Below are 23,136 nucleotides of genomic sequence, written 5' to 3' on the forward strand. Positions count from 1 at the left end.
AACATTATTAAGTAATTGTAGTACATCAAATACGTCCTAAAAATCCACAGTTTTCAATTTAAACATTGTAGGAGTACCTATGTTACAACAATTATAGTACAATATTATGATAAATCTTTTATGCTCGATGAATATTATCATTCGATTCATTTTCAAAATCTCGATATTATAATTATCGATACATATGTTTTACTTGCTCATTCCCTATAGACCAGTCGGGATTTTTTGTTAGCTTCCAACATAGTAGTCATAATGTCACATTGGAAACCAAGTCTTTTTGCTTTGCCTCGTAATGTTTTGTGATCATAATCATATTACAATGTTTAACATTTTTATTGTATTTTTGTAAGTAGGTGCGATTCTTAAATAAAACAATGTGTTGTGTGTTATATTATGAATGACTTTTAATAAAAAAAATGAAAATAAAACGATGTTATCTCAGTTATTGAAGTTTATGTATTGGGACCTCAGTATGGTTTCTCACTTAACCAGGTCGTGGGACATGGATAAAACCACAGATTTATAATTAAAAAATAAACATAATTATTTTTATTTACAAATATACAATGCAAATTACAATTTATACAATTGATTAAAAAATCAAGGCTTCTATGAACCGTTGCATAGGAATTTCCACTAAAACTGTGATTGGTACGGCGAGGACATAAGTGATCAGGTTGGTTGCACACCAGTCCACCAACTGAAACAATAGAAAATATTATTAGTATTAGTACGTTAATTTGCGCTACAAAATCTGATATAAATATTATGAAATTCGGCAAAGAACAAGAGTTACAGACATTGACCTCAAAATAAGCAGGCTGAAGTGGCAATGGGCAGGCCACATGGTTTGAAGGACTAAGGAAGATGATCGATGCCACGTGGGCAAACCTCCCGCTTGGTGAACCAATATCGCCAGAGTCACTTGTCGATCTACGTGGATGATGATGATGGTCACATAATATCAACAGCCAATAAGTGGCCACAACTGACCAAAGGTTTCTTCTCGCATGGAAAATGTTTGAGCATAAATCACCATTCTTGCACAATCTTGAATGGCGAATGTGTTGGCGATTTCTGCCCTTACACACATATCTTTATATTTATCAAAGTTCCACAAACCATATCAGTCGCAGAGGTTCCATAAGCCACCGATCTGGTGGCGATGGTCATGTCGACGCACCAGTGCAGCAACATCACTGTCAAAGACATGCGCGCCATCGTCCGCCAGCCGCGCCAGCTGTAGAATTTACGTATTGGTCCTGGAAACACAATTTTAAGTAAAACTTAGAAGTTGATATAGAATAGCCTTTTTTATTACGGGAGGGGGAATCCTTCAAAAGGCCTAGTTGTTTGGGGAAAGACTGTGTGGGATTTATAAGGGTCTGGCTGTCTAGGTTGCGTCATTTGGCGAATGCATGCATCCTTCATAAACAACAGGCAGCCTACAAATTATAAAAAACCTTGCATTTTGCTTAGAAATAATGGTCAACTGTCCACGAAACGGCAATGTGAAATCCGCCTATCGTTTTTGACGAATGCTTGCTTTCGTCACATGATGCAACTATGTCAAACGTGGATAATCATAGTCTACATTTATTTTATGACGTAGTAATCGATTTCATTTCGATGGTGGATAGTATAGAGACTTTCAGCCCAGGAATGAGAAATGGTGTTGAAAGTAACCCTCCAGCTGTATGGAGTCATATACCTATTCCCAAAGTGACTGGCAACACTTAGACAAGCGAATACATTCAATTATATTGATTATTTCAAGAGAATATTCTCGTTTAGAAACCGCTCCATAAAATTCTCTTACCGTCAATATGGAAGGCTCCCAGAAGACCAATGCACATTAGAATGCAGAACAACGGCCGGTCGAAAGCGATGTAAACAGCATTGAAGAGGTCGGATGATGAGTGCTCCCGCGCGTATATACCAGTTAGGGCCCATGTAAATAACACGGGAAACATCGTGTAATGGAGGTACACGAACCACTGTAAGAGATATATATGAATAACATTAATTCAAGTCCATTAAGTATAAACTGATTGTCCAATGTGTAGAAAGATCACACAAAGCGAGATCATTATAAACTGGTTATGTCTATAACTCTATGTCTTGTTTTTTGTAGAATGGGAAAAAACTTTTTTTTTCTTTTCTTTTTTAAAAAGACGTTGCCCCACACTAGGATTCTCTCTTGTGTCATGGATGTGTTTACAAACATACAATTTCACATGCACAGGACACCCAGACCCGAAACAACAATTGGATCACACAAAGAGAACCTGCTACACGTTGTACGGCAGCCAGTTGCCCAGCCACCGCGCCAACCGTGCAGTCGAACTAGCACACGAGTCATCTGACAACCAGAGAAGTCACAGGTATGTTGCCGGCCTTTTAAGAAGGAGTACTCTCTTTTCTTGAACGTTTGAAGGTCGTATCGGTTCGGAAATACCGCCGACGTCAGCTCATTCCACAGTCGCCAGAGGTCTGTAATTCGGTTCTCGGATAGGGCCAAGTATTAGGGGGTTTCATTCTGTTTTTTGAGAGTTCGAAGATTTTTTTTGTCAAAACGGGTGTATTAGGTCGTGTGCACATCAGCGGCATAATGTGTATATATATAGCCTTAAGCTTTCGAGCTCAAAATACACTTACTTTGTAGTCAGAAAGTTTGATTTTCCTCTCGTCCAATGCAAACTGAATATGTGCGAGAATGAGCCCCAGGAAACACGCTGGCAGCGCCCCCCATGACGATATGTAGAACTCAGTGAAAGATAGATTGTCTCGGAATATTCTACGAATGTGTCTGAAAGTAACAAGTAACAGAATTATTTTAGGCTGGAGAATTAATCGATGAATTGATGACACAAAAGAATATCTTTGCAATGTTTTCATCTGGATTGATATCAAACCAAACGTTTTGATTTCAAAGTTTCCCACATTTTTTTCCAAACAGTATGTATATTTACTCGAATCAATATACGTTGAATTTGAAACGAAAACCTAAATGAAATTTCCTTATTTCTTCTCCACATGTCCTCACTCAACAAATTATACAATAGGTACATGATTACGTGTAGGTATCTCCTTAAATAAACTTGTAATGTTTTCCTTGATACTCACTCAGGCGTTGCTAAATATATCATAGATCTGTAGTCCTTCATATACGCAACGAAGCCGTTCAGAAGGCAGGTGACGAAGAAGAGTACCAGGTATAATCTGACTGCGAAGCACCGCCGACGCCATAGCAGGAGCGTGAAGGCACACGCCACGATATACATGTGCATGTTCACTGGTAAGAACCTGGAGAAAGAATTGGTTAACTGTACCCTTAGTATAAGGTTGCTTTACGTTTAAAGTAATCGAAACGAGAGCGCGTTCGGCGCTCTGATTGGCCGGTTCGAATAAATCAGCTAATCTCTCTCGTTTCGAAATTATTTAAATCACGCCTCATTTTGCGGAAGGGGTAGGCATAGGAGCAGTTATGGCACGTATTGTAATGCTGTAAAATGTACACCCACTTGGGGCGAGATTTTTGCCATATACTGGGCACAATTCCAGATTCCGTGCTACTACTGAGAAATTTCCGAAAAACCGAAAAAAGAACAGTAAGTAATACTTTGCCCCCGAGACCCCTTGCCCGGCAGTCGCACTTGCGACCACTCGGTCAATGAGGCAGTCAAAATACTTTAAAAGTATTACTCCATAAAGAATCCAAATGTTTCTCACCATGTTGGAACGACACAATATTTGTCAGTGTCCACAATATTGTTTACCAGGAACACATGTGACCAGAATTTGCTGGTACAAGCCTCGCTCTCCAGACCTATGGTGGTGGACACCAGCGGTCCACCTCTTGTGTCCAACCACCAAGTTGCTGCGAAACCCACTATGAAGATGTGAACTGGAGTTATTCTGCAATCAAAGTCAAAATTAAATAGACCAGGGGCCTTAGTCTGCTATTACAATTGTGTCACAATGTTCGATCATTGAGCAGTGCAAGAGAGACGGAGCTATGTAGGTTGTATAGCTCCGTCCCTCTCCGAATGCACTTTTGGACGTCAAAGCAGATATAATAATATTAAAAATTACTGTCTGTCGGTCAGTCCTCTAGTGGAGCTATTTCGCTCGTTCCAAAGTGTAGATTCCTATGGAGAAGAACGAGCAAGAAACTCCTTGGTACACTACACTTTAAATCAGATTCACAATACAATTGTTTCCTAGGTCTAAAAATTAATTATTTTGATTTTGATGTCACAATAAAATATAATATCCCAAAAGAATCGCACCTTCATTCATTAATTGGTCGATTATAATTAACGCAAAAATTTTATGACGTCATTAGTTGCGACCTCATACAAAATTCATAGAAGAGTATCGTTTTTAGGGTTCCGTAGCCAAATGGCAAAAAACGGAACCCTTATAGATTCGTCATGTCTGTCTGTCCGTCCGTCCGTATGTTTGCCGTATGTTGCCATTTATTTGACATTTTGTTAAAAGTATGGAATTTGATTAGTTGGAAACTACCGTATTCTTGGTTACAGTGCATTAGCATTCATTATTATAATTCATTCATTATTCATTCGCATTAGTGCTGCGAATGACCTAATAAACCATTAGCGCTCCATAACAAATCTAAAGCTCTTAAGTTTCACACTTTCAGGGGGCTTACTCCGGTTCTCGAATCCGAAGTTTCGTTTAATCTTCGCTCGTAGATTTTATTGATTTACTAATAGAATTACTTGAAATAACGTTTTATTTTTAATTTCATATCAAAACCTATTTATTTATCTTCATTACATTCGTTCATTTTTGTTCACAAAGGTTCGCAATTAATACAATTGTAGTAGGTATGCAATCTGCGAAGTTTCGGACGAAACTTCGTTTTTCGTTAAATTAGAGTAGGCCCCCAGGACTTACCTCACAAGTCGTTTAATAATACAAAGCGGCAACATATGCAGCCCCAGCTCCTGTTTCTGGGAGTAGATGAGCAGGTTGTACCCTGTGAGGAAGCTGGTCATCATCACGAACACTTGGATCAGGGACGTTCCAGCTGACAAGTATATTCCGTCCAGTCTCTGGGTTAACTGTAAGTTGTACGAGAAATGTGAAAAGATAGCTACTCCCGCATGGTTTCACCCGTCAAAGTCAAAATCAAAGCATTTATTTTTAATGAATCCTAAATTAGGCACTTTTGAAACGTCAAATTGAATTGTCCGTCAGTCTGTCTGTCAGTAAAGCTAGGTGCTCATTCCAAAGTGTAGCTTCGAATGCCCGTTGCTCAACTCTTATCATAGCTTCTGTAAATTAGACAAATACTTGGATATTTGAGAAACTGGGTTTGTAGGATACCTCTATAAATGATACCAATTTGCAGGTCCCTTTAAGTCTTACTTAAGAAGGTTCCACTATATTATACTTAAGCACAATAGTTTGGACTTACCTCTTCTAAATATTCTGGATTTTTGATGTGGTACATGTAATGTATGACGCACGCGTGAGCGTATGTCGTGAATCCAAGTGCCATTACCCTAGAAATACATTTTGTATTCATTAGTATTTTAAATTACATATTATAGGTAACTACTGATTGTTCCTCACTTGAGTTATTAGAGTAGTATTGAGATAGTAGGAAATATTTTTTTTTTTGTATGGCGTAAAATATTGTGCGTCATTTTTTATTGAATACAAGTTTCAAGCCATAGGGGCAAAATATCCGAAACTACGGATTAAGCAGGCTTACCGGGACTCCGGCTCGAAAAGCAGGAGTAGGCAACATAAAAAAAAAAAATATTAGCAGTCTACATTTGTTAAAAAATCGATTAGCTCTGTCAAACGACTGACCGATATCTGTCACTATGTCTATAGTTGCACTAATAAACACGAAGAGACAAGAAATACCTAAGACCTTCCATGGGCACCAAGGCAGTTTGTCGAGGATCTCCACCTTCACGAATAAATGTCAGCCGACGCCAGTTTTCTGGTATGGAGAACGAAGATAGAAGTTTGTTTTCTGCAAGTTTAAAAACATGGGTAGGTTAGTCTGTTGTTGATTAAAGCATTAACTGCCGAAAGAAAACTATTGAAGGTAAATCCTCCGCTAAGCGTCGGTCACCAGTGACTTACATGGCGGTTAACGTGTTAAATATTGCAAACATTGTATTATATTTTTCAAGTATCATTAACTTATGGGCGAAAAAAAATCGTGTCTAATATATTTTCATTACTTAACTAACGGACTAATTTTCATTCCCCGTCATCATCCCTAATCATACCCGCTGTCACAGTAAATAAAAAAGAACTTACTATTAGGGTTATCACCAGCAAAATTATGATAAATGGTCCCCACAATATTAGCAATTATCAATGTATAAACCACATTCTTGAAGATCACTTCTGCAGAAGTAGGGGGTCTTTCGGAAGCTTCGATGATGTTGGAATGAGTTCGACAGTAGTCCAGGGACTTTAGGGTAGCGTGGAAGTCTTCTGCTTGCATATAGAAGTTTGTGCATCTTTCGAAGAGTTGTTCAGGGCTGTTTCCAGGGTCAAGTGTAGTGTTAAAGCGTGATAAAGTAGCTGAGGAACATCTGTCGCTCAGACAGTAGCCGCGATGTATTCTCGTTCGGTTGAAGTGACGATATGATTCATCTGAATAAGCCTGGAATTCAATTAATAATGTTATAAACAAAAATAAGTCGGGTTTTCCTTCCTGACGCTATAACTCCAGAACGCACGAACCGATTTCCACGGTTCATAATTCATAATAAATTCTTTATTGCAATTCGGTTTTGCATTCGTTGGTAGAAAATGCAAGAAATATTTCAAGAGAAAAGCAGGAAAACAGGGAAAATGATTGGTGGCGAAACGGGGTTCGCCGGGTTTGGTAATTATGTTATAAAATAATTTTATTAGCTTGCAAAGACAACCAAAATTTCCTTTTTAGCTTATTGAGTTACGTATTAAGAGGCCGTTAGTAGTAAGAGGCCACGTTTCAGTTCAATAGGTCATTGTTATAAACACACAATGATAGACTTTCGTCTTTAGACAATAGGGTACCTAATCCTATGTCTTAGGTATATTGTTTTCATTATCATACATACATACATCAACAGCCTATTAGTGGGCATCGCTGACTAAAGTCCTTTCTCACATGGAGAAGGTTTGAGCATTAATCACCAGGTTTACTCAAGATGAATTGGTGATTTTAAACTTATAATTAGAAAGTATAAGCCCAGGTTTCCTCACGATGTTTTCCTTCACTGTTTGTCAGTGGTGTCTGAATAATCTTAGAAACAAAACCGACGTCAAACATTGCTTGCATTGCGTTTCGTTGTGTAAGTGAGGTTTATCACCCCTTCCCAATACCCGATTTCCCAATAACCCTTAAATTCCTAACCATGAAAAGGCCTGCAACGCACTTGAAACACCTCTGGTATTTCGGGTGTCTATCTACGGGTGGCGGCGATTGCTTACAATCAGGTGACTGGTGGTGAATAAAAAAGTATATTCGTACTTGCCTTCATTAAATCGTAAGTAGTATGTGGTAATTTCGTTGGTGTTAGGTCGAAGGTCCCAAGGCAATACAATCCATCCTCCTTTGCTAAACATCGCTCATAGTCATCCAGATGAAATAGTTTCGGAAAACTCGATGTTTCTGCATCTAAAACAAGATTAAATATAAAACAAATGATTTGAACAACATTTTAAATACGATATCACGCATCTTAATTCCAGAAGGTAGATAAGTATTTTTAACGAAGCACTCACATTTCACTCGCCTGTTCTATTTTAAACCAAACTACTTGCGAATAGATACCTAATAAGATTTTTTTTTAATCAAATATTTCTTGCTGCTTTTCTCCAGCCCTGAAGCATTGCAGCAAGCAAGGTTAAAGCACAAAAGGGGATTTCATAGGTCTTCTAAATTTTCTCAGTACTTATAGGCATAGGTAAGTAAGTAGGTGTTTCATTGTGTGAGTGAGGTTACCGGAGGCGCAATTACCCCCTTTCCAAACTTTCCAATCCCAATTCCCCAACAACCCTTAAATTTCTAACCCCTAAAAGACCGGCAACGCACTTGTAACGCCTCTGGCGGTTCGGCTATCCATGGGCGGCGGTGATTGCTTACCATCAGGTGATCCCTAGGGTACCTAGGTACTAAACAGCGTAAAAGCTTTTTTTAACTTAATTTTTTGTTATGTTATTTAATGGTAAATGGTAATGTTACCTGTATATTCCCTCGCTGATCCAAATGTCACAAACAGCAGTAAGAACAGAGTTGTTAACGCCATCACTGTTTCAACACTTAATGAAGTACTTACATGCCTTATAATTATTACAGTTCGGTGGTAAAGTACGCATAATTTACAATATATTAAATTTTGGTTCGTGTTTTTGTACGATTCATTGATTTATAATTATAATGTATATTTATGTCGTTTGTTCCCGGTAAGTAAATGAGGTGGCCAAGGTTTGAGATTATTGAGCCTATTTATAATTAAACAAGCTGTTACCCGTGCAGAATTTGGCCTTTTCAATTAGTCTTTTCCGAAGAATGCTCTACGGCTGTAACAAATCTCATAAGACCTAAGTCTAATCCAGTACCTAAGTTATAGGTAATATTTATTGTGAAATTTAATTTTAGTTATTTCAAAAAAAATATCTTAGCTTACCACAGTTCAAACGGTCACATAATAGTTTCATAGCTTAGCTATTATATCTTTGCAGTAGCTACATAGCACATCTTTGGTGGAGCACCTTTAGACTCTAGCGCATAAATAAAGAGCACACGGACGAACAAAAGGCAGTTAAATAAAAAACAATGTTTAATGGCTGCAGGCTTTATTTCTATTTGCTTTTTTTTAAAACGTTGCCCCCACATTAGGATTTTCTCCTGTATCGTGGGTGCGTTTACAATTTCACATGCTCATGATACCCAGGCCTAGAAACAACAATTTGTGGATCACACAAAGAGTTGCTCCGCTACACGTTGCACGGCAGCCAGTTGCCCAGCCACCGCGCCAACCGTGCAGTATTTTACAAACCATACCACCATACATTTGTTGGGACCCATTGCGACATAATAAACTTGCTGGTAGTCGGCCACCACGCTGTAGTGTGTTGTGTTGACTTGAAAGGGTTCGGAATGTTTCTCGTCGTTTCGTGTACACCGAATAGTGTAACTTCAATCGTTGCTGAAAACGAGAATATGAATCGGACCTCGACAAACGCAGATGTCTTGAAGTAAACGAAGCAAAGTAATCTGCGAAAAAAGAGAACAAATAGGGATATATGCAACGTCACGCCTTTTATCCTCGAAGGTATAGGCAGCGGTGCACATTACGGCACGTAATGCCGATATACAATGTACACCCACTTCCGACATTACAATTTACACCCACTTTTCGCCATTTGTGTTATGCGTCCCATGTGGTAGTGGGCCTATTGCCATACACTGGGCTAAATTCCAGACTTCGTGCTACTACTGAGAAATTTTCGGAAAACCCAAAAAAAAAAACCAATAATACTTTGGCTGACCCGGGAATCAAACCCGAAACCCCTTGTCCGGCAGTCGCACTTACGATCACCCGGCCAACGAGGCAGTTAATTTGTAAAAAAAATGTTTGACTAAATAGGCAACTCAACAATAGTTTAACTTATTGGGATGCCTTAGTTTAAAGTACTGGTTAAAGCGACATTATAAGTAGATAGCAATTTAAAAGGATCCATCAGCCATTAGACTACAACAGATTGGGTCCAGTAAGTATCTAAAGCTGATGGAACGGCTGCCGGAACAGCGGACAACTACATAGCTTAGTATCGGTGGAAACGGTCACATAGTTTCACAGCTTAGCAATTACATCTTCGTAGCATAGCTACATAGCAAATCTCTGGTGGAAAAGCGCCTTGAAACCTACCACTGGACCTAGCAAAAAAAGTATTTGTATTTACCTCTCCCTCTCTCCTGCTCTGCTCTGGTTGTAAGCCAGTCCCCTCATGTCAGGGTGGCAGTTGTGTTCCAACCAAATAGCAGCATTTGTTCTAATTTTACAATCCAAGTTCACTTCGACGCACCTAAAACTAGCTATGTGACTTATCTCTATCTGGAAATAAAAAAGTTGTCTAAAATGTTGTACCTATTTCTTTTTAATAGTCTCTCTCAAGTCTCAATTGGGCCAGAATGCAACTACCAAAGTAACCAAAGGTTCAGTTTCCAGGGGCCTCAGTCTGCTATTACAATTGTGTCAGAATGGTCGATCATTGAGCAGTGCAAGAGGGACGGAGCTATGTAGGTTGTATAGCTCCTTCTGGTCGATATTGAATAAAGTAATTTATCTTAAGTAAGACAGGATTAAGGAGGAGGCTTTTGTTCAGCAGTGGACGTCTCTCGGCTGATGATGATGATGATGAAGATGGGGTTTTCTGCATGCCTAATAGGCGCGAATGAAGGTTCACTGTTGTATCACTGAACATTTTGAGAATGAAGGTTATCTAAAATTCCAACGTGGGAGAGTCATGCTTCGACACCTAATTGGTTGGCTCGACCGTTGTGATACCACGGCCTCACAGAAAACCGACGTGAAACAACGCTTGCGTTGTGTTTCATTGTGTGAGTGAGGTTTTTGGAAACCCAATTACTCACCTTGCCAATCCACCCAAACCCCAAATAACCCATAAATTCCTAACCCCTAAAAGACCAGCAACGCACTTGTAACGCCTCTGGTGTTCCGGATGTCCATGGGCGGCGATGATTGCTTACCATCAGGTGAACCGTCTGCTCGTTTACCGGCTTATAACATAAAAAAAAACTGAAATATACTTATAAGTAAAATACTCACGTGGAAAAATCCTTGCGCAAGATTACTGTTTGTGTTGAATTCCGAACTGTCTTTGTAAAGGACAGAGCCTCGAGCTCTCCTCGAACATTGGCCTATACCTTTTGGTAGTTTCGTAGTGCCTGCAATGAAAATAGCACTCTTTGAATTATTATTCTTTGTGAGAAAGAAAGATTCGCGAAATAGGAAACTCAAGAATTATTATGTTAGTTCTTTTCCTATCACGGGACCACAGGGTCTTGGACCTTTGGAAGGCGTACGAGGGGCTGAAGCCAACTCGCCGAGGCCCGTTGAATCATTTTAATCTAAATAAAAAGAAATTCTTGTTTGGGTGTCGTGTCTTTTTTGTGCAATTAAAAAAAATATATTATGAGCGGCGGACACCCGACGCGCCGTAGACTAAAAGTAGTGGCAAATTTACAAAACAGTATCGAAACGAGAGCGCGTTCGGCGCTCTGATTAGTTGGTTTATTCGATCCGGCCAATCAGAGCGCCGAACGCCAACTCGTACTAAGGCTAAAGATACACCAAAGGCTGGTTAGAACAATTCAACCTTTATTTAGGCACTTACCCTTAAACAAAATGAATTTGTATGGAGACAATCTACGCATAGCTAACTTGTATACGTCCTCATAATCTTCATAGGCTTTCCGAGAGATGACGTCATTAATCCAGGGTAGGTAGTCGTGGATGTTTAGGAACCTGGTCGGAGCTCCGCAACCGGGGCTTCGGAGGGCAAAACCAAGCTACAAGTTATAGAATAGAATAAGGGTCAGTGTCTACCCTTAGTACGAGTTTGATTTACTTTGAACGAAAACGAAACGAGAGCGCGTTCGTTGCTCTGATAGGTTGGTTCATTCGCGCCAGCCAATCAGAGCGCCGATCGCGCTCTCGTTTCGTTTTTGTTCAACGTAAAGCAAACTCGTACCGTACTAAGGGAACGATGCGACGTGACGCTGTGTGTTCACTTAAAAAAAAACGACATCAGAAACAACTCTATTTTCTAAACAACAAGAAACAAACTTCATGCGCGTCACAAATGCTTTCATAAGAGAATGCTTATCATCAGTGGGGCAGAGGTATTGAAAAAATGGTTTCACTAACAATACATTCGATTTTTAGTTTTAATTCTGCTTATACATATATGTATTTTTATCATGCGGAGTGCAGCACCGTTCTCCCGCCCGCATTTTCAGCAGCAGCATTCGATTTCGATCGTCGATTCGAGCTACGGGAGCCGCCGACTCAACACCGAAGGATGCTCCATGGCGGAGCGAAACATATGTCGAGTAGTATATTGCATGTTATGTGCGTGTTTTTATGTTGCACCTCTGCTGTATGAGCATTTAATTGCATTTAAGTGCTGCAAAAAATACATGTATAAGCGGAATTTAAACTAAAAATCGAATGTGTTGTTAGTGTAGCATGGATTTCTGCAAAGTAACGTCTGATTCTATTCTATATATACAATGGGCTCACCAGTTTCCAGAACCCCCAAGACTGCCTGGTGACCAGTGCGGTACCAGAGTCCCACACACAGGGCGTTGTAATGTTCTCTGACACAGCACACACTGGATTCACCGGGTTCGTCTTCCCATATGATAACTGTGGAGTAGATACATAAGTTTATGTTGTATGTCGTTTCTGACCGCGGTTTCGCACGCTTTAATAAAATTATGTATAGGTATATTTTTATAATAACTGTCGCGAGATATACTAAATTAATTAAAAATAGCGTGCGCAGACGCGGCGACATCTGCGCACGTTGCTCATAATGAAGAGTCCCTATGTGACTTGAAACTGGTAGAGCTTTTCTTCACTAATGTACATGAGTAAACCTTAGTTTTTAATTAATTATTGTATAGGTATGTTTGTTTTAAATAAAAAATAAATCGGATACCTGAGCTTTATAGTAAAACTCTTCACAATCTTGATCGTCGACAAATTTCATTTTGTATACCTCTTTCTGCATTTCCTTCGATGCTAAAAACAATAAATAATAACATTTCAAGTACCTATTATGGTAAGCGTCCACAGGCCCGCATCGTACGCATCGCACGCAACGGATTTTATTTTGTCTTGTATAGAAACTCATACAACTGCGTCCACTGATCCGCATCATCGGCAATGCCTACATGCGATGCGTACCGATGACGTCATACGGAATGCGTGCGATGCGTACGATGCGGGTCTGTGTACGCTTACCTTAAGCCTACGACGACTATTGTAGCGATACTAGCGATGCTATCGCGCATTACCTAATTAATAATATGAAAATTAAAAAACCCTAAAACAAGAAAGTCATCGTAAAATTGAAGCAGTCGGGACCCATTCTAAATATGAAGACTTAGTGAGGGCACACACGACTGGCTTTCTAGAATGGGTCCCGACTGCTTCAATTTTACGATGACTTTCTTGTTTTAGGGTTTTTTAATTTTCATATTATAAAGAAACGCAGTCGGGTTTTTTAGTTTTTTAAATTACCTTTTTTTATTTTATTTTCTTTTAGTTTTATTATTTTTGTATTTTGATATATCTAGTGTCACTTTCACAATCAATACGAATCAAATAACCCCGGAATAATATCAAGCGGAAATACATTCAGGCTAGAGAGTGAGAAATATTCGAATTTGGCGCCAAAAATCCGCCATTTTGTTTTTTTATTATTTTGATATATCCAGTGTCACTCTCACAGTAAATACGAATCTAACGACACCTCTCAAGTCAAAATCCATCAAGCCGTTTAGGGTAGAGAGTGAGAAATATTCGAATTTGGCGCCAAAAATCCGCCATTTTGTTTTTTTAAGCATTTTGATATATCCAGTGTCACTCTCACAGGAAAGACAAATCCAACGACACCTCTCAAGTCAAAATCCATCAAGCCGTTTAGGCTGAAGGGCGTGCCAAACAATTATACATACATACATACATACATACATACTCTCGAAAAACATAACCCTCCTTCTGGCGCAGTCGGGTAAAAACGGTACTAACATATTACGCAGGTCCTTTTATGTGCACGTCGCGACTGTATTGATGCAGACGCGTGGCAACATCGCTACAAAAAGTATTTATGAGCGAAAGGTCTTAGATGTAAAAATATTTTTTATGCTTTGATATTTGGCCAATCACTCTCTATACCCTTAGTAGGAGATTGAACGGTTTCGTTAAATTTTCTTCCAAGCTCCTACTGAGGGTACTTGTAAAATAGTACTGAACTCACTATTCGACTGGGACTGGAACATACTATTTATATTATTCAAGTCTAATCTTCGCTGCGGCGAGAAAAAGTGTCGGACCTTACTGTCTACAAAAGCACCCCTTTCCAACTCCAGATCCAAGCCGGGGCTGCGAAGATATATCTATTAACCTATAATTATGATAATGCCCGCAACCCCGGCAGGGCACCGACCCTAGTGGGCCCCGTCTGTGGTGTCCTGAACCTCTTTTCAGCGCACGTGAAATTACGCGCGTTGGCCTTGCTTGCCGTCCGAAGACCCAGAACTTTCGGTGGCCGGACTCCGGACATCGTCACGATACCTCAATTTTTTTAATAGCAAATAGAAAGTTTTTACTCACTATCTGTAAATTTTATTGCGTACATATCAGTGAAAAGTCCACCTCCTTTTACAGGCATGCAAATTGGTAACACCGGGGCTGTGGAAATAAACACAAATGTAAATAATATTTCTTACATAAAGACTCTATAATAAACAAGAACGTAACAGAAACCAAGCAGTATGCAGGGTTCCTAGTAGTAGTAGGCAGTAGAAGTAGCGACCTATCAAGTGGAAAAAGACTTGGATTTAGGAATTTATTCATTTTTACAAAGGAGTCAAAAAGATCATCCATTGAAAAGACTACTGCACCAGAACTTTTTATACCTTATGACCTGGAATTGAACGCAAAACAGGAAAACTTGACAAACAAGACAGACATCTTAATACAAGAAAACAAAGAAAAGGATAAATTTGAGTACAAAAGTCCTCGGGAAGGACAACTAGTTAAAGAGATTATGTACATATAAAACGTTTAAATGCACAAAAACACCTTTCCAGTCGTTAAACTGTGTTTCACTCCACCCGACCAAGTCCAAAAGTGCAATGGTAGCAAATGTCAGTCTCTCTTGGTACTGTGGATGCAGTATATAATCCATTACATCTACTGCATATTTCTGATTTTCCTTGCCCTTGCTACCCCAAAGAATTAGCTTCGTATTATTCCTGAAACCAAATATGAACTTTATTTAACAATCTTCCCAATATCTGATTCCCTAACAGCCCTTAAATTCCTAACCCCCAAAAGGCCGGTAATGCACTTGTAACGCCTCTGGTGTTTCGATTGTCCATGGGCGGCGGCGATTGCTTACCATCAGGTGATCCGTCTGCTCATTTGCCTCCTATTTCATAAAAAAGCTTTGGTTTTGACCAAGGAACCTAGCACTCCTCGAAGTTTACCTACCACAGAAGTTGTAAGACAGCTGCAATTCTCTGCTAATGGAAGGTGTTGGCAAGCTATAAGTTTCTTCTATTTAAATACCATCCCGTGTATGTCCCATGACACTTACTTGAGTTCTGTAGGCTCAATCCTCGCTATATCTTCAGCTGCTGCTATCGCAAACCCAGGGTGAATGAGAACAGCTCCAGTTATTGCAAAATGAACCCTGCCTGCTATGTCTGAAATATGTAATTAGTATGCATTGTAAACCTCAATAGCAATAGCAATTGCTAGTGCGTTGTCAATTATTTAATCTTTAGAGGGATCACGCCGGTTATCATCTGTGAGGTCATAGTATACTGGTATCACTCAGCTAGAGCCGACCGATCTATGCAAAAAATGGGTCTCTAACAGTGCCGGATAAAAGCGACACGGGCAGTAAGCAAATGTGAATAGGAAGGCCCTGGAGTTACATTGCCTATAAAAATTTTGGATGTAAATAAGCCAGAACGTTTACAAGAAGGCTTTTTGTGAAGGTTTTTAAAGTCGGTCTTTTGTTGATTTGGGCACAGGTGCGGGCCCCCCGTGCGCAGGGCCCGTAGCATTTACTGCTTCCTGCTATATGGCTAATATGGCACTGGTCTCTAATGATATAAGGATCTCCGGTTCCCACGATATCTACATGCAAGTGCTACTAACTACTAGGGAGTGGAATTCTTTGCCGGGGTCTGTGTTTCCTGATGGGTACCTATAACCTGGGTATCTTCAAAGCCCGAATGAATAGGTTGCTTATGGGCAGACGTGCTCCATCGTAGGCCGCATCATCACTTACCATCAGGCAAGATAGCGGCCAAACGGTAAAAAAGTGACAAATTACAGTATATCTAAGCAAACAGTTATGAGAGTAGAGTACTAACAAAAGCTATGTTGCACTAGACCAAGCCAGGGGAACCGCCCGATGTCCGACGCTGGGCCCTCAGGCATAGTCTGCTCAGCATCTGCAGAGCACCGCAGCCGCTCCCACATAACACCGGCACCGAGTTGAACTGAAAACAACATTATGTGATAACTCGAGAGTCTATAATGCCATTTTTTTAAGGGGGGAAAATCATCCAATCACTTCTCCCATCCTTGGCGAGACGAGAGAGATTGTCAGACTTTTACTGACTAAAAACCATCCCGTTCCTACTCCTGCTTTTCTAGCCGAAGCCCCGGTAAACCCGCTAGGTAGTCAGCAGCTCCGGATCAGGCATTAGCCCTTTAATTTTTGGGCCTACTAGTTCAAATTGAATAATTCTTTTTGTGTTGCATAGTCCATTTATTGAGAAAGGTTATAAGCCATATTATGTTCCGCTGCGATCAATAGGAGCGGAGCAGAGCGGGTGAATCCGCGCGGGAATAGCTAGTATAATATAAATTGACACTATTATCTATTTAGTTACTTACTTTTGATGGTAAATAATAATGTAATTAGAACGCACTGAAGATCTCCCATAATGAATCCTTATAAAGTACCTATAATTAATGATAACTACAGTCCGCGTCACTGCGCATTTTCAGGAACAGTTTCAACACAGTTTCAATCACAACTGAAACCGTTTCACTATGAATTAGATATTGAATGTTTACGAAACTTACTTTGTTTGTATTGAAACAGCACTGTTCCCACCATCGCACACATTTTCAAGTGTGTTATTTGTTTTGATGTTTTTATTTGTTGGCGTACATGCTGTACGACTTTGTTTTCATTTCCCAGTGGTCTACGTAGTAGTATTGTATTCAACAGGAAGAGATAGCTCTTCAGAACTTGTGTGAATATTGTGCTTTTTCGTGGGAAATAGGAAAAAAAGTTAAAACGAAAGTATGGTACTGGAACGGGGATCGTAATTGTATTGGCTAAATACGAGGGTTAGGTGCCAATACGTAGATGTTTTAGGTAATAATGTAAAATGTGCTTAACATAATAATGATTACCATTCATTATTTATCACGTCACTTAAATCCTACATAACTATCACAGATTTCGCTTTCTGCTTACCCCTAAATGTAAAGTTAGCGTGATGTGTTTACCTTGCCAGCATTAAAAACTAGTTAATCAAATCAGATGACAATTGACAAATGAAATTGACAATTTGACATTTGTATTTTCTATTGACGGTAATAGGCAACAAGATTTTGAAAATCACAATATTTACATAGAATACTGCGCAAATTTGAATAAAATTACTCACATTGTACATTTTTAATGTGATTTATCGTTGTTGTAGTGAATTTGTTTTGATAATAAAATATAACCTAGCAAATGCTGGTAGGATGCAGGTGGTAACTAAAGTACGTCTATTTCGGAGTCCGTACACAATATTCTTTATAACTGAGGACTTGAGTATCTTGCCTGATGAACAATACTACAAGTCTATTGGTGTAAAGATAGGCGACTGCTGTGAACTGGAAATAGACGGTGAAGATGAGGTTCAGAAGAAACTTAGAGTGAAAACGAATGCGTTATTTCTACAGCCTTTTGTAAAGGAGTGTGTGAACTCCGATGTATACAGATCCAATGTGGTGTCACACTTGAACCGTCTGGGCGGATACCCTGCGTGTGGAACAGTGTTTTTGAAATTAATTCTAGAACCTCCAGATACAGAAATCATTGATTATGCTTGGTAAGTGTTAAATATGTGTATTTAGACTGAAACATTATTATGTGTTGTGGTAGTCCGGAGGTTTAAAACCCGCTTCTCATGCATAAGGGTATTCAAACCTACCAACAGCAAAATACCAATGAGACGCTCTGAGTTATATGTACATTCTAAGATTATTTAGACACCTCTGACTAACGGTGAAGGAAAACATTGTGAGGAAACCTAGGCTTATAATTTTTGATTAAGTATAAGTTTGAAATCATCGCCAACCTATGTTTAGCGTGCATGGTGGTTAATGTTCAAACATTCTCTATGCGAGAATGTGCCATGCAAGCTTAGTCAAACATCTATACCTTTTCTAATGTGTGTAAAACTTCCAAGGACATTATACAGTAACATTTAACCTAATCATAGTGCCTATCACGCTCTTGTTTCGTTATATTACTTTAAACGTAAAGTAAAATCATATGTTTATTTAACATACAGGGTGTCCCTGAAGTCGACGTCCAACAGGCACCAGATGATCGGCAAGGTTCCAAATGTTATCAGAAAAATATAAAAAAAATTCTAAGTCCTACAGTTTTTAAATTACAGTGACTTATGTGTTATCCACGAAAAAGTACACCCTGTGCCAGTCTTTTGACTCTTGTTGCTACAAATCTTTATTTTTTCGTCTGTAGTATTCCTTACATTATCCTGAATAGTGCTCCAGTAATATGGAATCATAAATTCTTACCCAACTGCTTTAGATTAGAAAACATTGTTAGTTTTAGAGAAACCAAATACTCTGAATAAAATTTTCACCTTATTTTAAGTGACTGTACTGAATAAATTATGTATGGCGCTAGTAGTGGCAAATTTCACCAAAGTTGGCGCATTTAATAAGGATTCTAAAATGGTATAGCACTTTGCACATTATTTCTTAAATTCAACACAAAAAAAGATTTTTCAACGAAACTCGGTTTCGATGAATTTATTTGAACTTACTAATATTTCTTCTAGTGTACTCAAATCATACGTTATAACCTCGTATGCACTAGACAGTACTTTGCACGCTATTTGTTATCATCATGTTGAAAATCTGCGAGGGTGTCTTGTCAAACAACATTGTCTGTTTACCCATGATTTCGCTTGCAGCATTCGTCGGCAATATTATCGCTAGAAGAACTGGTGTTGTGCATCTCGAGCCATCGTACCCGGGCTTCGGCATTTTAGTTGAGCACTGGCCTTTTTGCGCCGTGTTGATTATTTCTTTTTAACCGACTTCAAAATTATTTTTTTCCTTTACCTGCAATTCCTTGTAACGGTGCAAATAACTCTTTCTCGAAAAACTAAAGAATATTTGATGCTTCATCCCGCATTTGATCACAAGGCATGAACACGTAACTTAATCGGAGGATTCACCCATTTCTTTTTTTTATGGGGATATGACGAGTAATTGTGCGTAAGGGCTCATGTACACCATACCACTACCGCGTCGATATGCTGTGTACATGAATCTGCCGCGTCCATTGCTTTTGATTTTACTACACATTTGATATTGTGTTTGATGCACTATGAACATCATATTGCAATCATTCAATATTATTTAGTGAAACATGATACAACGTCAGTTCCTCTAGTAAGTCTATTAATATTGCCAACGAACGCTGCAAGCGAAATCATGAGTAGACAGACAATGTTGTTTGACAAAAGATCCTCGCTGATTATCAACATGATGATAACAAATCGCGTGCAAAGTGTTGTCTAGTGTAACGAGGTTATAACGTATGATTTGAGTACACTAGAAGAATTTTTAGTACTTAAGTTCAAATAAATTTATCGAAACCGAGTTTCGTTGAAAAATCTTTTTTTGTGTTGAATTTAAAAAATAATGTGCAAAGTGCTATACCATTTTAGAATCCTTATTAAATGCGCCAACTTTGGTGAAATTTGCCACTACTAGCGCAATACATAATTTATTCAGTACAGTCACTTAAAGTAAGGTGAAAAATTTATTCAGAGTATTTGGTTCCTCTAAAACTAACAATGTTTTCCAATCTAAAGCAGTTGGCTAAGAATTTATGATTCCATATTACTGGAGCACTATTCAGGATAATGTAAGGAAGACTGCAGACGAAAAAATAAAGATTTGTAGCAACAAGAGTCAAAAGACTGGCACAGGGTGTACTTTTTCGTGGATAACACATAAGTCACTGTAATTTAAAAACTGTAGATTTTAGAATTTTTTTATATTTTTCTGATAACAGTTGGAACCTTGCTAATCATCTAGTGCCCGTTGGACGTCGATTTCAGGGACACCCTGTATAGCAGATACGATTCCCGCACAGAGCAATTATTTGTGTGTTCTACAAATTGTTGTTTCGGGTCTGGGTGTTATGTGTATGTGGACTTGTATGTAATATCCTAATGTGGTGAAATAAAACAACAATGTACCTTTTATATTTCAGGAATGAAAGAATTCTCCGACTTATTTGGACAAGAGTTGAGATCGAGAATGCTTTTTCATGGCTGTCAACATTGGGAGGTGCCTATTCTGCTCTCGGTGACTATTTTGATCATTGTGTAAGTATCTCTCAAATATCTGCATAATGTATAAAAATCAAGTTGTAAGTCTTGCTTAAACTCGAGAATGGCTGGACCGTTTCAGCTATTTATGTTCTTGAATTATTTGTAAAAGTCTAGGGACCTTTAAATGATGAGAACAAAATGTTTGGGCCGATATGATGTTAGCTAGGTCAGCTAGTTCAGGGATAACTTTACATAGGTAATTATATAATTGATAAATACTCTCAGCACAATTTCTTATTCAAAACTTTTAATCTTTCAGGCAGAGGAAGCAGGTAGAATATCACTCCGGCAATATAAGCTGTCCAGAATGCTCGGTGACGAAGGGTTAGCAGCCAGAAGTCGCCTTTATTCCGCACTGTCACAAGCCCAGAAAGGCAACCTACACATATCTAGGAACATAGTACGGAATGTTGCAGCGTTCGCAAGAGAAACACACGATAAACGTTTGATACGTATGTGCCAAGGTGTTTGGGCTAAACTCAAGTACTTAAGATCCTTGAAACATGAGTCCCAGGCCACAGAAGATAAAGAAGAGAAAGACTGCGATATAAAAAACGGGAAAGTGCAAAATGCTGTTACAAATTGAACCTTATAATAGATGCATAGTGGTGAAAACTCCTTGTCTCTCGCTCTATGCATAGTTTTAATTGTGGGTCTTGATTCTGTATCCCTGATCAGCAATATGTAAGTGCATTATTTTCTAGATCTAGTTGTCTATGCAATGCAATTGATTATATATTTTCCATTTAACTATTGTTATGTTGAATTTATACTGCCAATGATTTAGGTAATAGAAATAATGTCTTATTCCTATATGTGTTGGTTTCATTATTCAGTGACTATGTGCAATGTTAATAAAGTTTGTGCAATTGCAAGGTTCCAATGCTTTTATTTTTCATTTAACTAATATAGTTTTGTGTTGACTTAAAGATGACTTTAACATGATCAAATATGTCCAGATAATTCCTTTATATTTATGTCGAAAATTATTACTTGACCTATACTAATGGGTATGCATAAACTAGGTATTTATTATTAATATCAAGTTCTTCTCAGCATCCATCTCACTACATCTCCCCAAGATGTTGAAATAATTAAATAAAATCCTCTGTATTTGGTTAAACGATTCTGTACACATTTCTCAATTTCAAAATATTAGTGATTCCAAAAATCTAGTGCTGTTCGTTAGTCTTACTAAAACTCCAGAACAGCTGGACCGATTTGGTAAATTTTGGCCTTAAGTTGTTTGTGGGAAGTCCAGGGAAGGTTTAAAAAGTGAGAAAAATATGTTTAAGGCAGGTACCAAGTTTGCGGGCCAGCTAGTTTATAATAATAAGCAATGAAGGTCAAATTAATTATTTCTCTCCGTCTAAAACTATTTTGGATAATGTCCTCCACACTTTGGAAGTCAGATTTGCCCAATGAGCTTTATTACCTTTCTATAAAGTCGAAAATCCAATTAAAAAATGGACAGACTGTGACTGACAAAATCTGAGTGAAAGTGGGATCGGCAATCTGATTGCCGATACAATGGACGCAGTCTGAAAAATAATCCGTTTGATGCGATCCGTCCGATGCGGGCCTGTGGACCTTTAGAAGTCATTCAATAAATGTAATACAAGTAATGTCACGTTGTGATATTTATTATGTAACTTGGTAATCTATTTTAAAATAGAATTAGAAGTCAAGGTCCTAGAGTTCAGTTTTATTTGATTCATGTTATTGTGTTAAGTACTCACGCATAGTTACAAGTATGTACTCATTATTTTGTTCAATGCCATTTAAGTTCAACACAGTCAAAATGTTTTAATTTTATTTTAAAGTGAAGTAAATATAGCATTGTTTTCTTAGTGTAGTTATAATTATTAAGTCGTTATTGCGGTTTTTCCTTTGTTAATGTTGTTGGCACTGTAAATAAATTATATTTTTTAATATTACCTATGCATTTTTTTACATACTTAATTAATGATCGGTCAGTGATCCTGTTGCCTTTCTTTCTCTTTATTGTTGAAAATTCGTTAAGTTTTAATACATACAAAACTGTTTCCTTATAAAAATATGGACTTACAACAAATTATAATTATTCGAGTCTCTGGGAGTCGAACATGAGTCTAGTTGCGCAGCAGTCGCTCACACCGTCATTGAGTCATTGCGTCAACTCAACTATATTTGTCAAAACAGATTATTTTGAGGCCCTCCTCAAAACAAAAATCGATTGTACCCACAACCATCCAATGATTTTTCCTGCTTTGGGCGAGGCGAGAGGGAGTGTCAGACTCTTACTGACCACAAACCATCCTGAAAAATCACCCCGTTCCTATTCCTGTTTTTCGAGCCCGAGCTCCGGTAGTCGGCCAGACAGTCCACAGCTCCCGGGCATAGTCAAAACAGTTGAGTTTTGGTTTGCAGAAGTTTATATGTTTACGTGTAAATTTCTTTGTCACGAATATAAGACGTTTTCTTATCACATTAGTATAGTAAATAACGTCATAATATTTGTTGACAATTGTGATATCACATACATGTTTATTATGCTTGATAAACTATAGTAAGAAGTTAGGCACTAGTTAAAAAATATTAGAAAAGTCTTTAAAATTACCATGTGTACGAAATACTGGTGTATTTTTCTATATGCACATTATACGAAA

At 38.4% G+C, this 23,136-nt stretch overlaps 3 protein-coding genes across 3 annotated transcripts; 1 reads left to right on the top strand and 2 right to left on the bottom strand.

The window, feature by feature from the left end:
- Positions 1 to 538: 538 nt before the first annotated feature.
- LOC118274472 (uncharacterized) lies at positions 539 to 8,341 on the bottom strand. Its single transcript, XM_050696962.1, has 12 exons — positions 8,231 to 8,341; positions 7,521 to 7,663; positions 6,310 to 6,661; positions 5,905 to 6,016; positions 5,447 to 5,534; positions 4,924 to 5,090; positions 3,733 to 3,918; positions 3,127 to 3,306; positions 2,659 to 2,809; positions 1,820 to 1,997; positions 1,123 to 1,262; positions 539 to 700 (listed from the first exon to the last, which is right to left on the bottom strand). Exons 1-12 carry the CDS (start codon positions 8,292 to 8,294, stop codon positions 593 to 595), a joined length of 1,869 nt encoding a protein of 622 aa, XP_050552919.1. The 5' UTR covers positions 8,295 to 8,341; the 3' UTR covers positions 539 to 592.
- Positions 8,342 to 9,037: 696 nt separating this feature from the next.
- On the bottom strand, positions 9,038 to 16,317 carry LOC118274993 (CLIP domain-containing serine protease B4-like). The gene is made up of 10 exons (XM_050696972.1): positions 16,193 to 16,317; positions 15,406 to 15,514; positions 14,889 to 15,061; positions 14,418 to 14,495; positions 12,739 to 12,821; positions 12,318 to 12,443; positions 11,410 to 11,584; positions 10,842 to 10,960; positions 9,955 to 10,106; positions 9,038 to 9,265 (listed from the first exon to the last, which is right to left on the bottom strand). Exons 1-10 carry the CDS (start codon positions 16,299 to 16,301, stop codon positions 9,040 to 9,042), a joined length of 1,350 nt encoding a protein of 449 aa, XP_050552929.1. The 5' UTR covers positions 16,302 to 16,317; the 3' UTR covers positions 9,038 to 9,039.
- A 1,078-nt stretch (positions 16,318 to 17,395) lies between these two features.
- LOC118275127 (uncharacterized) lies at positions 17,396 to 22,425 on the top strand. The gene is made up of 3 exons (XM_035592991.2): positions 17,396 to 17,938; positions 20,368 to 20,482; positions 20,748 to 22,425. The coding sequence occupies exons 1-3, from the start codon at positions 17,589 to 17,591 to the stop codon at positions 21,072 to 21,074; spliced, it is 792 nt and encodes a 263-aa protein (XP_035448884.2). The 5' UTR covers positions 17,396 to 17,588; the 3' UTR covers positions 21,075 to 22,425.
- Positions 22,426 to 23,136: the final 711 nt, after the last annotated feature.

The sequence above is a fragment of the Spodoptera frugiperda genome, chromosome 11, assembly GCF_023101765.2.
Source record: "Spodoptera frugiperda isolate SF20-4 chromosome 11, AGI-APGP_CSIRO_Sfru_2.0, whole genome shotgun sequence".
Taxonomy (NCBI): Eukaryota; Metazoa; Arthropoda; class Insecta; order Lepidoptera; family Noctuidae; genus Spodoptera; species Spodoptera frugiperda.